This window comes from Brassica rapa, chromosome A07 (assembly GCF_000309985.2).
Source record: "Brassica rapa cultivar Chiifu-401-42 chromosome A07, CAAS_Brap_v3.01, whole genome shotgun sequence".
In the NCBI taxonomy this organism is placed as follows: domain Eukaryota; kingdom Viridiplantae; phylum Streptophyta; class Magnoliopsida; order Brassicales; family Brassicaceae; genus Brassica; species Brassica rapa.
The window spans coordinates 20,684,328-20,700,698 of NC_024801.2; the positions used below are offsets into that span (position 1 = coordinate 20,684,328).

At 33.6% G+C, this 16,371-nt stretch overlaps 2 protein-coding genes across 2 annotated transcripts; both read left to right on the top strand.

Annotated features, from left to right (window-relative positions):
• Positions 1–1,097: 1,097 nt before the first annotated feature.
• LOC103830611 (increased DNA methylation 3) lies at positions 1,098–2,574 on the top strand. Its single transcript, XM_009106425.3, has 3 exons — positions 1,098–1,310; positions 1,772–1,991; positions 2,126–2,574. The coding sequence occupies exons 2-3, from the start codon at positions 1,817–1,819 to the stop codon at positions 2,377–2,379; spliced, it is 429 nt and encodes a 142-aa protein (XP_009104673.1). The 5' UTR covers positions 1,098–1,310; positions 1,772–1,816; the 3' UTR covers positions 2,380–2,574.
• Positions 2,575–2,816: 242 nt separating this feature from the next.
• Positions 2,817–15,623, top strand: LOC103830612 (probable inorganic phosphate transporter 1-9). Its single transcript, XM_009106427.3, has 2 exons — positions 2,817–4,533; positions 13,050–15,623. Exons 1-2 carry the CDS (start codon positions 3,824–3,826, stop codon positions 13,942–13,944), a joined length of 1,605 nt encoding a protein of 534 aa, XP_009104675.2. The 5' UTR covers positions 2,817–3,823; the 3' UTR covers positions 13,945–15,623.
• The last annotated feature ends 748 nt before the right edge of the window (positions 15,624–16,371 follow it).

The following is a 16,371-nucleotide window of genomic DNA, read 5'->3' on the forward strand; positions in this document are numbered from 1 at the left end:
TCAAGCACCACCCGACTGCATACTCGAACCCACAACCCGCCGCTGTGATAAAAGGATCCACCAGCACACACCACGCCAAGGAGGAAGAGTACCCGAGCTTGACGAACCAAAGTGAGCCGAGAACCTCCATCCCGAGCCGAGTGACTCCATGGAGCAGAAGTAGAGAACCTCCAACGCTCAGAGAAGCCATGTCGTACCTCCCGTTCAAAGACGAAGAGAAACCGGACAAGATATAAAGATGAAAATTGATCTTGATCCACACCCAAAAAAAACGACTGCAACCTCCACCAACCTCTCGCCCTCCTCGCCGAAGCCACAAAGAGATGGAGAGACCACCAGAGAAGAAGTGAATTCTGTAACGAAGCTTTCCCCGGCGTCAATCCCTATCCCACAACGCCGTACATATCGAAGGGGAGGAAGACGCGGCGGCAGCAAAGCAAGAGAGACTAGCTGGTACGCGCCGGAGGCAAGACAGCCACAAGTTTGTCGATGAAGAGATAAGGAGGAGAGAAGTGAGAGCGTATTATTTTGAAAAAATTTGTGAAATATCGGTCTATTATCTTAAATATTTTTGTGGATAATTTTTTTATAGTAATTGTCCCTACTCCGATGGGGCCCACATCCAGGAAAACCCCATTAGCGCCGTAGAAATCCATTGGCCATCTGCGACATGATGTTTTGGAGATGTTTCAGTACCAGCCCCGCTGACAGAGAATCGAATGCGCGACCTCTGACAGTCGTGTGTGGTAATCTTGTTGAAACAAAAGGTCATCAACTATATCTCAAAAATTGTAAACTTTAAAATTTACATTTATTAAAATTTTATTAGTTTAAAAGTTGTGAAAAAATAGTTGATCATTTTTTTGTAGATTTTAATCAAATTTTAATGCTTTGTAATATGTGAAAACACTAAAAATACATATTTTAAAAAGAGAGAATATCATATATTTGGGGTTTATTTTATTTTATTGACATCAAACGGAAATTCTATTATTCTATTACTGTATGAACTTGAGGTGGCTTGGGGTTTATTTAAAATTGTTTAAATGAAAATATGTATATATTCTTTTATAAGTGATATACTGATATTATTTTTCAGTATTTTGTTTACACGGTGGCTTAGTCAGTTGGTCAACAATGTACTTGACACGTGACCTCTACGGATTAGTTACTTTAACCAGCTAAGTTATTTGGCTCTCTTCATCCTCTCCCCGACTCGACAAAAATCACCACTAATCCACTGACGACGTTCAAAGCCTTCTGAAGCCGAAACAACATCATTCATCGAAGACTCACCGGAGATCGCTACGGTACCTAAAAACATCTCTCTTTTTTTGTTTTGCTTAATCAGCTCGTGCTCGAATGTGACTTCGTTATCTCCCCCGAGAAGTTTCCTGGGGCTTCAGCTTAGACTGTAGATTAGGGTTTTTTCATCTTCTTTCTAGATGTTGCCCGTCTCCTCCACGTCATCTTCCCGACTTCGATTCAGGGTTTTCAACTCGGAGCAAGATCCCTAATTGATCGCCGCTTATTCTAGGGTTTAGTCAGCCGACCCCAAACTGAATTGAGCTTTAGATTGTCAATTAACTCATCCCTATAGCTTATCATCATCATTCCAGAGATGGGTTCATCGAAAGTTTTAATCTTTTTCAATGTTCTTGTAAATGGTAGAAAAATTGGGGTTTAAAGGATCAAACTTTATAAGTCTTACTTAAGCTTTGCTTAGTGCTTTGATTTGATTGTTTGTTTGTTTGTTTATCTTACTGAGTAGGTGAGTTTGGGTTCTGTCTCTTGTGGAAAGCGTACAATCAAAACCATGAACCCTGAGAATCATCCGACCACCACTCACTCCAAAGTGATCTCACATGTGTTTTTCACCGGTACAGCAAAGCAAGGCTGTGCTGGGCCACCCCTTGGTCTTGTCGATATTGGTGTGAGCGACATTGCCTACATCTTCAGAGTCTCTCTCCCTGGCATTGCCAAATATCAAGGTTAGCTTTTACTTCTCTCATATGTTTAACGAGAATGGATTTATCATTGTTTTGAGTTTCATGGTGACAAAAGTTGCTTTTATTCACCATCTGCATTTGAAAGGACTGATCTTTGTCTTTCATCTGTTAACTAGATAAGATTAAATGTGAGATTCAGAGAGAGGGAAGAGTATGCATACAAGGAGTAGTACCTGAGATTGCCATTCCAAGCGATTCAGGATGCTTATACAGAATGCAAGTGCAGCAGCTCAGCCCTCCGGGTCCATTTTCCATCACGTTTAATCTCCCGGGGCAAGTGGATCCTCGCTTGTTCTCTCCAAAGTTTAGAGCTGATGGGATCTTTGAAGTTGTTGTCGTCAAGCTCGGTGTACGCATCCCAACGTCATAGTTAGGTTCCTTTTTCCATTAACCAGGTTCTGTTCAACTGTGTTGTGTAAAAAAACATGTTCACAATGTTCCCGAATTCTTAAGACGCTCTTGGACTTGGAAAAAACCGGTTAGATGTGAAACTGGTGTTGTTTTGGGCAATGGTTTTAGCCCAACCAAACACTAAACCAGATTATTTTGGATTATTGGATCACCATGGACAAACCATACATTAATAGTTTAAATAATTTCAGTATATATCAACAATTAATAATACAAGAAAAAGTTTATGTTTAAAAATATAGTTTAACTACAATTTTTCACATATCATCAAAAAATAATAATTTAAACTATTAAATAATTCTTGTAACAAGTTAGAAAATATAAAGAAAAATATAATGAAACTAAATTTAATAAGCATTCAAATGTTTTATGTGGATAATGAAATTGACTTTTAAATCCAAAATAGCAAAAAGCAAAACATTATATCTGGAATTGATTTTTAACTGTAAATTGTCCACAAAAAAAAAGTAATATTAAATCATATCAATTAATTTAGTTTTTGCAATCATCATTCACTTCAATTTCTTAGAACTGCATACTGAAATTTTAATGAAATTTTTAAAAACTTAAAAATGAAATAATTTAGTTGATATTCAATTATGCTCACAACGAGATGAATAAACAATTTGGCTAATAATTCAAATTGTTAACTTTTGATCTTATCCAAATAACTTCAACGTTCATTTTAAACAAGCATAAATATATACTTCAATACTTTACAAAATTTAAATCATACCAAATTATATATTCAGCCCGAAGTAAAATCTCTAATTTTAGTTGATTAAAATAGATTTTATTGGGGTTTAAAATAAAAGGGTCTTTTGAAAACCCAAACTGAATTACATATATATTAAGAACACTGATTTGAGCAAATTGAATACTAACCTTTTAATTAAAAAAATTAACATGGAATTAGACGTTTGGGTCAGTATCATTTATATTAATAACAAGAGTCAAATAATTAAATAACAATAACATTATCTAAACCTTTTACTGAATTTTATTTATAAACTCAAAAATATAAATTTTCATTATCCATAAAGTTATTAAAAAAATCTTCAAAGCAAAAAAAAAAACATTATTGTGTTGTGACCATCATGAGAACAGACGTGAAAAAGGAAACTTTATAAGCCTTTATAATAAGCCTTTATAATCAGATTTTATTAAAGAAAAAGTCAACTAAAAGAAGTGGAGTCGATCTAGGGCCTAGGGGAGGTGTTGTGTTCCTCGCAGACTCGCAGTCAAAACCTCTCCAAGTAGAAAACTCTTCAGACATTATTTATAACAAAGAGATATAGACAAAGACTTGGATAGTTCTCAGTTTGTGTATCCACGAACTCTTCCAAATATTTTTTAAAACATACAAAAGCCAAAACACATTATTTAGGGCAACTCGACGGAAGATGCCGGAGTTAAGAGTGTTATCGGCGTTAGATGCGGCGAGGTTACAATGGTACCATTTCAAGGCGATAATGATCGCCGGATTAGGTCTCTTCACCGACGCTTACGATCTCTTCTGCATAGCTCCCATCATGAAAATGATCAGCCAAATCTATTACCACAAAGATTCCATCGGAACCGCCGTTCTCTCCATCTCTTACGTCATCGCACTCTTCGGCACCGCCTTAGGACAGCTCATCTTCGGCTACTTAGGCGACCGTGTCGGGCGCCGAAAAGTATACGGTCTCTGTCTCTTGATCATGGTGTTCAGCTCCTTCGGCTGCGGTTTCTCCGTCTGCACCACTCGCCGTTCTTGCGTCATGGCGAGTTTAGCATTCTTTAGATTCGTCCTCGGGCTAGGGATCGGTGGAGACTACCCTCTCTCCGCCACGATCATGTCGGAGTTCGCTAATAAAAAGACGCGTGGGGCTTTTATAGCCGCCGTGTTTTCGATGCAGGGGTTGGGAATCTTGATGAGCTCAGCCGTGACGATGGCTGTGTGCGAGGCGTTTAAGATGGTCGGAGAGGGGAGTTTGGAGAAAATGGAGGCGGCTGGAGTGGAGACTTTGGCTCCGGCGGAGTCGGATATTGCTTGGAGGTTGATTCTGATGATCGGTGCTATTCCCGCCGCGTTAACGTTTTACTGGCGAATGCTAATGCCTGAAACCGCCAGGTTCCTTTTTTCTCAAATTTTAAATTATTTTCCGACGTAAAAACAAAAAAATATATATTCGCGTATGATAACTACATTTATTAATGTTTATATGCATCATCTATATTCTATTCATATTTCTCTTTTTGTCTTGGTCTTGGTCGTTGTCATTTTTTATTTTTCTCTTTTTCACCAGTTTTTATATTTCTCTTTTTGTCTTGGCTGACTTTGCTTCGTATCAATGTTTTTTTGAGAAAGTTTTATATATATATATATATATATATTATTCTCAATGCTCTACTAAAGCGTTTGATTTTTAGTAGGACAATGTCTTGCTTATATTTATATAACCATTCCGTATTTGATAGTAATAATAATATTTTAATAGTTATGGAAAACATTATCTTGCTTGAGTACTTTGTTGCAATTGTCCGCAAACTTGAGAACTTTTCACTTTTTCTTAGTGAAATCTCAACGCAAAATTATAAACTAAATCATTAAAAGTATGTTTAATTGTGTGTTGAACATAAGTTCTACCCACGTTTCCATACGAAATAAGGTTGGAGAAACTCTGCGACTGAAGAATTCATGAAATTTAACCTAAATTCGATATGATTTTGTTCCGATTATAGATATAAAATAATACTACAAAATGTGTAGTAATATAAAGAGTGGAAACGTCGTGGTTTGCTTCTAGGAAGTAAGTTGACTTGTGAGGGAATATACCGAACACAGTTGTATATATACCTTTTTAGGCTACATCATGATAACGTATTCGGATAGTGTTCTTATTTTAACATGTCTAATATATGGTTTTAGTATGCCTTGTATTTGTTAATTATTCTTCCCAGGTATAAGCTCCAGCTAAGAAACGAGTTCTAGTATATAATAACTAGATCTAATTTCTCCAAATAATATCCAATCTCTTCCTATCAAGTTCTTCCACTTTGATTACCTTGCTTTTTCATAAAATGTCGAAAATATATACATGTGTTATGTGTGTGTGTGTATATATATATATATATATATATATATATATTTATATATATATCGTATGATTAATTTTAGTTTTAGCTGCTAAAACTATCTCTAGTAACAAACCTAGCTAATCTGTTTCGACTGGCTAAAATTTTAGTAAATCTACTAATAATAGCAATCCTAATTAATTCCAAAGGTTGTGAATCCACTTATGTTGAAAGGTTGTGTCTTTTGAAAAATATAATTAAAAGGTTGTGTCTTTTACAAAAAATGTTAGAAGGTTGTGTCTTTTCTAAATATTGTCTAAAGTTGTGACTATTCATATAAGTATCTTTTAAAAGATAAAAAGTTGTGACTATTCTTATAAGTGTCTTTTCAAAATAATTATATTTAAATTGAAAGAATACAACTATTCAAATTGAAGAGTTGTGACTATTCAAATATATTTTAAAAATCTATAAATAGTAGATGTTCATGCATTTGTCAAAGTAAAATTTTCAATAACCTCACTGATTATAAAATGGTGAAAAAAAAAATTCTATGCAGTTATTTGGTAACAAATTTTAAGAATTATATTATTATTAGTAAATAAGTAAAAAAAATTATAAATATACATTATAAATTAAATGATCTAAACTTTTATCTATCCTATATATCTTAAGATTGAAAAATAAGCAATAGATAAAATAGTTTTTACCAAAAGTTGCTATCATCGATAGTTTTTACCATAAACTGCATTGTTTGAATTGTAAAGTTGCAATTGTTCATATAACTTCTGTAATGGTTCATATAAATTATTATAATCATTCGCTTAAATATATATATATATATATATATATATATATATACATATATCCTCAACTTTCAATGATAGTTTTAAACAATAAAATTAAAAAATCTAAAGTAGATGACATCCTAGAAACACATACGGCGTGAACATCCCGGTAAAAGGGTCTGAGAAAATGTCGTCGATAATATGGTAGTAAGCAGCGAACTTTACAAGTGTAGTGATCACGCAAACCAAGTCTAGTTTCATACATATTTACAAGAATAACAATTTTTTCTTTTTGCATTAAGTTTACAGAAAAATAAAATTCTTAAGTCTGAATGTACACGTAAAAAACCTTCCACTGGATTGTATTGCAGATTTGCAGTATGTGCCGTAATTAATAGACAACAAGAGAAATCTCACTTGGAAACTCATATTGTCAATGCATTTTCTCTTTTATTTTTATTAGGAAATAATAACGCAGTTTAACATTTCATTTAATTCAAAAAAAATATTCAAGATATCTAACAATTACTTTGTATACTACACAATCTTCGCAATAAACATCAAGATTAGTCACACACTTATTTTCCACCTTCAGTTTGCCCAGATGTTGATTTTAAAAGTTGTCAATTTATATGTGTGTTTCCAACAAGCCAATCTAAAAAGTATCAACTTTAAAAGTAGTGTCTTTTCATTTAAAATGATATATCAGCTTTCTAAATTAACTTTAAAAATTGTGTCTTTTTCAATTTGAATAGTAACATTCTTTCAGTTTAAGTATAGTTATTTTGAAAAAAACATGAATAGTCACAACTTTTCAATCTGAAGATAGTTATTTAAAATAATATTATTAAAAAAAATTATGAATAAATACATAATTTTAAAACTGTTTAATTTAAAAACATGATCATTTACACTAACTAATACATAACTCTTTAAACAAATAACTTTATGTCAAATCAAAAGGCATTCGCAACAGTGTTCACAACACACACATAACATACAAATATATTTGAAAAGTCATGAGTGCTAAAAGGTGCAACTTTTGATTTAAAAATTAGAAAGATGCACCCGGTTGAACGGACACAACTCTAGGAGAAAGGTTTTTGTTTTAATAATTCTATTAAACCGTACGAGAAATGGATTTGCTCAATATAAGTACCTGATGGCTTTGAGAAATATTAAAACAGAGCGGTTTGGTAAAGGTGTATTAATTAGATACCTTGATGTGAATTCGAGCGCGTCGGCTGTACGTTGAAATAGGAGTGTCACCGTCGGAGTTGAAAATAACATGACCGACAAGTCGTGGAAGAAGGATTGCCACATAGGACTTTTAGGGTAATTATCGAACGGGGTCTTAAACATATACTTTAACTTTGTCTATATTATAACCGTAAATAACGTATTTAACATTCGCTTTAACTTTGTCTACGTTTTCAAGCAGAACGTCCAAACAAATGATCTCTGTACAGTTGCTGTATAGTTAACAATTAGTGACTTTTTTATAGTTACGAGTTAGAAATTCGCTAAACTAGATTTAAACAAATTGTTTTTGAATTATTTTCCTTATATGGCTTTTAGAGAAGATTGGATCACTGCGAAGTGATGCTGCGAAAGATGCAATGAAAGAATATGGGTTTGATCAGAAAGTTATCAATGACACCATTAGAAAACTGTTAAAGGTACAATTCCGTTCTTAAAAGTTACCATTACTACACTACCTAGAAATTGAAGCAGTACCTTGTGTTAAGTCTCCTTCTCCAATAAGAATAATACCTAATATATACATGATTTCTATATATATATATATATATATCGATTTGGAATGCAAATAAGATGCAGCAAGTTTTAAGACCTTTATGTTTGTCTCTTTTAAAATAAAATACATTAATGCCCGATAAGAACAATGCTTCAACGTGTTTTTACAAGCGCAATCCTCTAAAAGTTATCATGCTTAGAAAGAAATTCCAAATTATATGGGAGCTTGAACATATTACTTATCAGTAGATTTTTTAAAACAAAAGATGATTTAAAAATTCTTTCAATTTCTTTATTTACTAATCTACAATTCCCAAAAAAAATTATTGACTGATCGAAAACCTTCAATAAAATATTACACACAATTTCTTTAGGTAGTTCCATGATAAATGTTTTAGTTTGAAAATTCGTGAATTAAAAGAAGGATTTATAAACACTATAATGACTTGGAAAAGGTGTGGTTACAAAAAAAAAATGACTTGGAAAAGGTATGAATTATGAACGAAAGGTTACGATGGTTAAACCTTAACTTTAATAAGTGTCCAGCCAATACTTTTTCGTAATTTGAATAAATAAAGGGCTTCATAAATAACACTTGCCAACTTTATAATCTTTCTAATACACCTCCAGTTTTATAATAATATTATCTTCTGAATGAGTTAAACTAATTATATTTTCTCAAAAAAAGTTAAACTAATTATAACCGTTATATATATTTAAAGACGAATATTATAAATATTTTCTACAGTTCTTCCTGTAAAATGAAATCTTTACTATTTTAAAAACTAATTTAAAAAAAAAAACTAAATTTAGAAAAGAACTAAATTTTAAATAGACACAATGGAAAAACATGACTTTATATACTAAATAATAAACAACTTTTCAAACAAATAATTGTACAAAAACACTTTCTGGAAGATTTTAAACTAATATATTATTTATGATGTAAAGACACAACTTTTAAACTAAATTTTTTTAGAGCTACATGTTACAAAAAAAAACCTCTCAATTTGATAAAGACACAACTCTTAAACTAGAACTTTTTAGAGTTACATGTTATAAAACATAGTCTCTCAAATTCACTGAAATTCATAACTGTTATTGTTATGATATATTATACATGAAAATAACATTGACAATGAGGCTGAAGACAATGTCTATATGTCATTTTTGAGTGAATTTATTTTTACAATAAAAATAATTTTTATTATAAAGATAATTCATATACTTTAAGTTCTAATTCGGATGGTATAACAATCACTGAAACAAATTAATATTTTCACCAATAAACTATTCTACAAATATTTTCAGTAAAACAATATATGATATATGCAATTATGTATCTTATTCATTTAGAATATTTTTTTATTGAAATGGTTTGTGGTTATTTCTCATTTTACTTATATCATACATTTTTAAAGTTCATTAAAATTAAAAGTTCTATATTTTTCACCTTATTTTATTATACCTTGATGATAAATGAACTTCTTTGATAGTTAAATAAAATGCTTTATATAACAAGTATAAATTTTACAAATTCGCATATGTTTTTAATAAAATTAGTTCACGATAATAATTTAAAAATGCATAGATATAATGTGTGTGCGATTACTAATTGGTATTGACATATTGTAATTTTATAATAAAAAAATATAACTACATGTAAAATTTTTTCGTAACACATGTATTTCTTCAAAAAACAATTATATGAAATATAGTATTTTTTTTTTTACAAAATGAGTTTCCGTGCGATATCGCACGGGTTCTTTACCTAGTCTTTTTAACGATAAAGCAAATTAAGTGGTTAAAATCAATTGAAAGATTTATCTAATTAGTTTAGTTAATTAATTAATTTATTAGAAATGTCACACATAGTATAAACTGGGACATAAAGTACAATATATAAAAGGCATGTCATTTATTCATTGTCAGCATTGGTTATTTAGTGAGCTTTGATATAATATTCTCTCTTTTTGTTAGAGCAACTACAACGGTGTATTTATCGAATCCTTAAGCCCAAGTCCTTATGGGTTTTGGATTATAATAATAATAAATGGGCTCGTATTGAGAAGGATTAATCCTTATGGAAGAGGTTTTCGATACCCAATCCTTATCGACGTGGCATTTGAGACGCTGAATAATCTCGTGTTTATTTGTGGTGAAAAAATCATCACGGTGAAGGAAAAACAAAAGCTCAACGGCGATTCCGATCCTCGGCGAAGATCAGGTAAATCAGTGGGTTCCTCTCTTGATTCGATTAGGGTTTCTTCTTGGGGAGATTGATTTCGTTCTCATTTGTGGTTTAGATTTCATATATGGATTTTGAATCGATTAGGGTTTCTTCTTGGGGAGATTGATTTCGTTCTCATTCGTGTTTTCTATTTCATATTTGTATTTTGAATCGATTAGGGTTTCTAGTTGGGTCGCGACTTTGGGTTCGGCTTAGGTGTATTCGAAAAGATTTGGGGATGTTTTGATAAACGGTTTTCAATCGATTATGGGGTTCAACCCGAAAATAATTTGATGGTTTCAGAGATGGAACGGGTGGTCATTCATTTGTTTGTTATATGTTTGTTATGTGTTGCTATAAATCTGTTCATGTCTTTTGCGTTTGTTTGTCTTATTCTCACTGCGTAAACATTTTTTTTTCAGGTTTAGTCATCATGGGACAAGATTATTCATACACACAGCCTTCTTCATCAGACGAGCTTGACTTGACGTATCTTCTTGAAGCAGAAGCTCAAATTTACAAGGATGAAGCTGAGAGTAGTTTGTACATTGCAGAGTCGTTTCAGTACACACCTTCACCCGAGGCTGACGATGGAATACCGACGACTTGCTACTGTGGTTCTGAGCCGGAAATTGCCAGATCTCACACGCATAAAGATCCAGGGAGAAGGTACTACACCTGCCCCAATGTGGATGATGGGGAATGCCACATTTGGAAATGGTGGGACGTAGCTGTTACGGAGGAGATGACTGAGGTTAAGAGAGAAATGAGGCTGCTTAAGGATCAAGCTTTTCAGTGTGATCAGAACGTGGTTAAGCTACAGAAGACAGTTTGTGAGCTACAGAAGACCGTCTGCGAGCAAAAGAAGAGCGTATGGGCGGTCAAGAAGCCCTATATGAGGATAATGGTCTCAGTCTTGACCGTTCTTTTAGGTTTCGCGGTCATGTACATGTCTGGTAAGTATGTGTACTCTGCTTTGGTATTGTTAAAGCCATTTTGTATAACGTTGTGACTGTTTGATCTCATTTATTTGCAGGAATAAGTTCGAAGACGTAAAGCAAAGTCTACAAAAGCAGTGTCTCTTTAACTAGGTACAATACTAAACCTTCATTCTCTCTTTTGTTTCAAATATAAATGCAAGTAGCTACCAAATATAAATGCAAGTACCTAAACCTTCATAGTCTCTTTAAAATTTTCAACGCCTCGGATTTGATTGGTTATAATGTTTTCCAGCTTTACAAATGGGTCTTAGGTTGATTTGATTGGTGTTTAATAGAACTAGTTAGCTTCCCAACTGCAACTTTAAATGTTTCTTAGTTTAAGCTCCCCTACTTAAGTTAGCTACCAAAATTCTGAGTTAGACAAATCTGAAAACATGGCTGCGAACAATACAAGTTATGTTAACCTCCTGTTTAGTCAATCTCAGTCCCCAGTGGACCTTGATTCACCCGAACCTTTTTGGTTCGGGACCCAAGGTCCTGATGCGTCTCCTGCTGTGGACTCTCCTGTTAGGAAGGAGAGGAGGCCTTGGTCTACTAAGGAGGACAAAATCCTAATCGGAGCTTGGCTTAACACGAGTAAGGAAGCATCGACTGTATGCATTGGAGGTGGAAAAATTGCCCAACGGCTTGGAAAGGACAGTACACCCGGGGATCAACAAAACCGTCAATTGTGTTAGAGGCAGTAGCTTCACAAGATCTTTGGATATGGCACGCTTTCTTCGGTCTACCAGGTACCTTAAACGATATTAATGTCCTCGATCGGTCTCCTGTTTTTGATGACATTATTCAAGGTCGGGCTCCGAGGGTAGAGTACGTGGTCAACGGACACATGTATAATTTGGCGTACTACCTCACGGACGGTATTTATCCAAACTGGTCAACATTTATCCAATCTATCTCACTACCTCAAGGTCCAAAAGCAGAGTTATTTGCTAAACTTCAAGAATCAACCCGGAAAGATGTGGAGCGGGCTTTTGGAGTTTTACAAGCTCGATTTGCGATTGTAAAAAATCCAGCTCTTTCATGGGATCAGCAACAGATAGGGATGACAATGAGAGCATGTATCATACTGCACAATATGATAGTCGAAAATGAACGAGATGGATACGGCACTCAGTACGATCCATCTGAATTTGAAGAAGAAGATGTAGCCAGCAGTTCACGGGTGCATAAGTCTCGTGGTACCGACATCCCTCCAAGCATCAATGAAATGCGTGCCACTCGGATTCAGATTCGCGAGTCGGAAATACATCATCAATTGAAGAATGATTTAATTGAGAATATTTGGAACAAATTTGGAGATGAAAATTAATAATTATTGTCATTTTATATGTTTAATCATGTAATAAATAAATATTAAAAAAATTATCTTTTTTCCCATGTTTTAAAATTTATTAATTTTTTATTCTTAAGGATTCCATTCATAGTAACACTATTGGACATACAAATTTCATTAGAATCCTTAACTTTAAAAAAAAAAAAAATAATAGTATAATACACTTAAGGACTCCAATGGTGGGAACACCATTGGAGATGCTCTTATAAGTTTAGTTGAAATAAGAACATACTAATAATTTACATATGTTTATGTCAGAATAATGCTATATTTTGCTACAAAACTTTGAAAATGTTGAATATATATTTATAATCTTCTCCACAAACTAAAAAAACTATAACTTCTAATTTAGATGATTTTACAATGCTAAGTATTTACTTTTGAATTTTCTCTATTTCAGTATTTTGAACTAAATAATCAGATCAATCGTTTAAAATACTAAACATTTTAAAATGCATGCAGATACACAGCACTAGTTGAGAACAACGCAAGACAAGCAGCAAAAGACATGCAAAAAGTCATGTCCGTATCCATGTCTCAAGTAGCCGAAGATACATTATCGGAGACACTAGAACTACCACCATCTACTTCTTCCTCCTACAAACTCTTCTCCCGCCGTTTCTTCAGCCTCCACGGCCGTGACCTCTTCGCAGCCTCAGCCAATTGGTTCCTAGTGGACGTAGTCTTCTACACAAGCAACCTCCTCCTGTCTCAAATCTTCAGTTTCTCCAACAAACCTCTCAACTCCACAAACGTCTACGACTCTGCCTTCGAGGTGGCTAAGCTAGCAGCCATCGTAGCCGCTTGCTCCACCATCCCCGGCTACTGGTTCACCGTCTACTTCATCGATAGAATCGGTCGTGTCAAAATTCAGCTAATGGGGTTTTTCTGTATGGCCGTTGTTTACCTAGTCGCTGGGGTACCCTACAGTTGGTATTGGTCTAAGCATGAGAAGACTAATAAAGGCTTTATGGTTCTCTATGGACTGATCTTCTTCTTTAGCAATTTTGGGCCTAACACGACGACCTTTATTATCCCGGCCGAGCTTTTCCCGGCTAGGTTTAGGTCAACTTGTCATGGGATATCCGGAGCTGCCGGGAAGTTTGGGGCCATTGTCGGGACGGTTGGTTTCTTGTGGGCCACGCAGCATGAAGAAGAGGACAAAGGAGAAGTTTTTCCAGAGGCGAGACGCGTGAGGATAGCGTTTTTAATCCTTGGTGCAGTTTGTATCGCTGGAGTCTTGGTGACGTACTTCTACACTCGTGAAACTATGGGAAGGTCGTTAGAAGAGAACGAAGAGGACGAGATTGATTCCACATGTGCATCTTCTGGTAATGAGTTATTCCCTATAGAATAGTGATTTTGATATCACAACACAATCAATCCTCTTTTGATTGTCCTATTCTAATTTAACTCTGAATTTCCTTGGTTTTGATGTTTGATATACATTAAGTTTTTTTTGTTCTCGTGTTTAATTGACTTCTTTTTTTTATTTGTTTTCTACTATTTAAATCCGTGCATTTAAAACGGTATATGGATGTCAAAGCTTGGTCAGCTTGACACTAAACATGATTGAATATCACTCACTTTTGGTTGAGAAAGAAGCCACCTGGTTGCTTCCACATAAACCTTATGGCTTACCATTGTACCTCTTCATCCTAATGAAACCTTTTCTCCCCATTTTGATCCCCTAGACTTCTTCACTATGACGTAATCCATGCCCTTTTTGAATAAACTATATTTAGGTTTCTTTGGATGGACCCATCTTTTTATTTAGATTGCATGGTTCTGTGAAAATGACACTTCCGATGAGTTGCTACATTCGGCCGGTTAGGCGGTCTACCATAGCTAAAAATGCTTTAGCCAACTGAAAAAAAACCTTGCTGTAACTTTCAAAAATCAGATTTATCACCAATGTAACATCTGTTTGGCTAACCAGGCACAACCCTAACCATCTTCGATTATGGTCTTCTAATGATTTTGCCGGTTTGCGGTGTCAATGGTTCAGTTTTGAACTTTTCTTCATGAACATGCAACAAGAAATTGTTTTTATTTATTAAAAAAAAAGATTGTTATTATAATGGTTTAGCCGGTTGGCAGTGTCACTGGTTCAGTTTTGAACTTTTCTTCATGAACATGCAACAAGAGATCGTTACCATCTTCCTCTTTGATGTTTTCCCCCAAGAGAGAAAAATTCGATTTGTTAAGTTCATTCTAGTTTCGACTTTCGAAGCCTAATTAATACCAACAAGGCCTAGCTCTATATATTTCATTTTTTCATAAGCGCTGACAAAAATTTAAATATTTCAACAATCTACAAAACCAATTCAAATTAGTTAAAATTGGGAATAGATCATAGATAAACTTATAATTTCGAAAAGCCAAAATTTCCAGATCAAAAACGTTAAATACTCCAAATCAATAAGCATGCGCTGATGCGCATGTATATTCCATAACAAAACATATCAAATCGTGCATTAGAAATTTAGTCTTATTCAAGTGAAAAATTTATAATGCGCGAACGAGATATTGCTTTATGTCTATCAAATCAGAATGTCATGAACATTATGTTAATGCGTCCAAAAATGTACACTTTAAACATTCATATATATTCAACCAATGATGATTTTGTTTAAGTATAACACCACTAGCTAGGGAATCAAGCATTCATGAAAATATACATAAATAAATGAAATGTTGGTAACAGAAAAATGCAAAAACATGAATGTGGAAATCTCCGGCCAGATATGGAATGTTGGTATCATCATTTTTCTATGAGAATTTATAGTTTCTACTTTCGACACAAAAGAAGCTCTTCACTTTATGATGACAAAAAAAAAAAAAAGAAGCTCTTCACTTTATACTTCCTACTCTTTTTGTGATTCAAAAAAAAAAATCATCCTTAATAGTTTAATATGATAAAGTATTAGCTAGAGTTTAGTAATACGATTAGAGATATACACAAATGATATCCTCTATCCAAAGAGATAAAGCCAAATAATAAGATAACCGATCATGCAAATGCATGAACGTACAATAATACAATATACAACGGAATATTCGAACTTGAATATCAAAATGCCACGTTAAGTATGTTTTTAAATATATGATTAGTTAGTTTTCGAGTAGCTTATATATGCAGGGTATGAACTGGAGATTGGCAGTTGGAAAAGGTAAATTTCTAGTATGAAAAATGAAGTGAATTCATTTTTGTGCAAGAAATCTGAAATTCTATAAGGTTGCATTGTATTAATTGTTGTCATTAAGTATAATTAAATTAAACGTTTTGGATCACTGGTACGTAATAGCTTGCCATCAGCTCGAAAATGTGAATGATTGTGCATTAAAGGAAAAAGTGATGGTAATATATTTTTGTGATAAAATGCTATATCTCATCGTCAATCATGCAATTTAGGTTACCTTTATTACAATCTTTCTATGCACATTATTATACGATTAAATAAGATTAGCACTTAGCACATGGACGCACTGCATTTTTCATAGTGGAAAAACTCCTGATAAATGATATGATAGCTCGGTATGGTGGACCATCATTATTCGTACGTGTTTTATTTGATGGCTAAACGGAGAAAGATAAATAATCCAATAATATTTGTTTATCGTGACTGTAATTATCTACATCTTGACTAATCATTATCAAATTACTTTCTCATTTTCTAACTCACACTTTAGTTGTACTCTAAAGATTTTGGCGATCTTTTGTTAGGTCAATCTTCGACTACAAAATAAGACCATCTTCATGGTCATTTAAGAAGTCCTAATA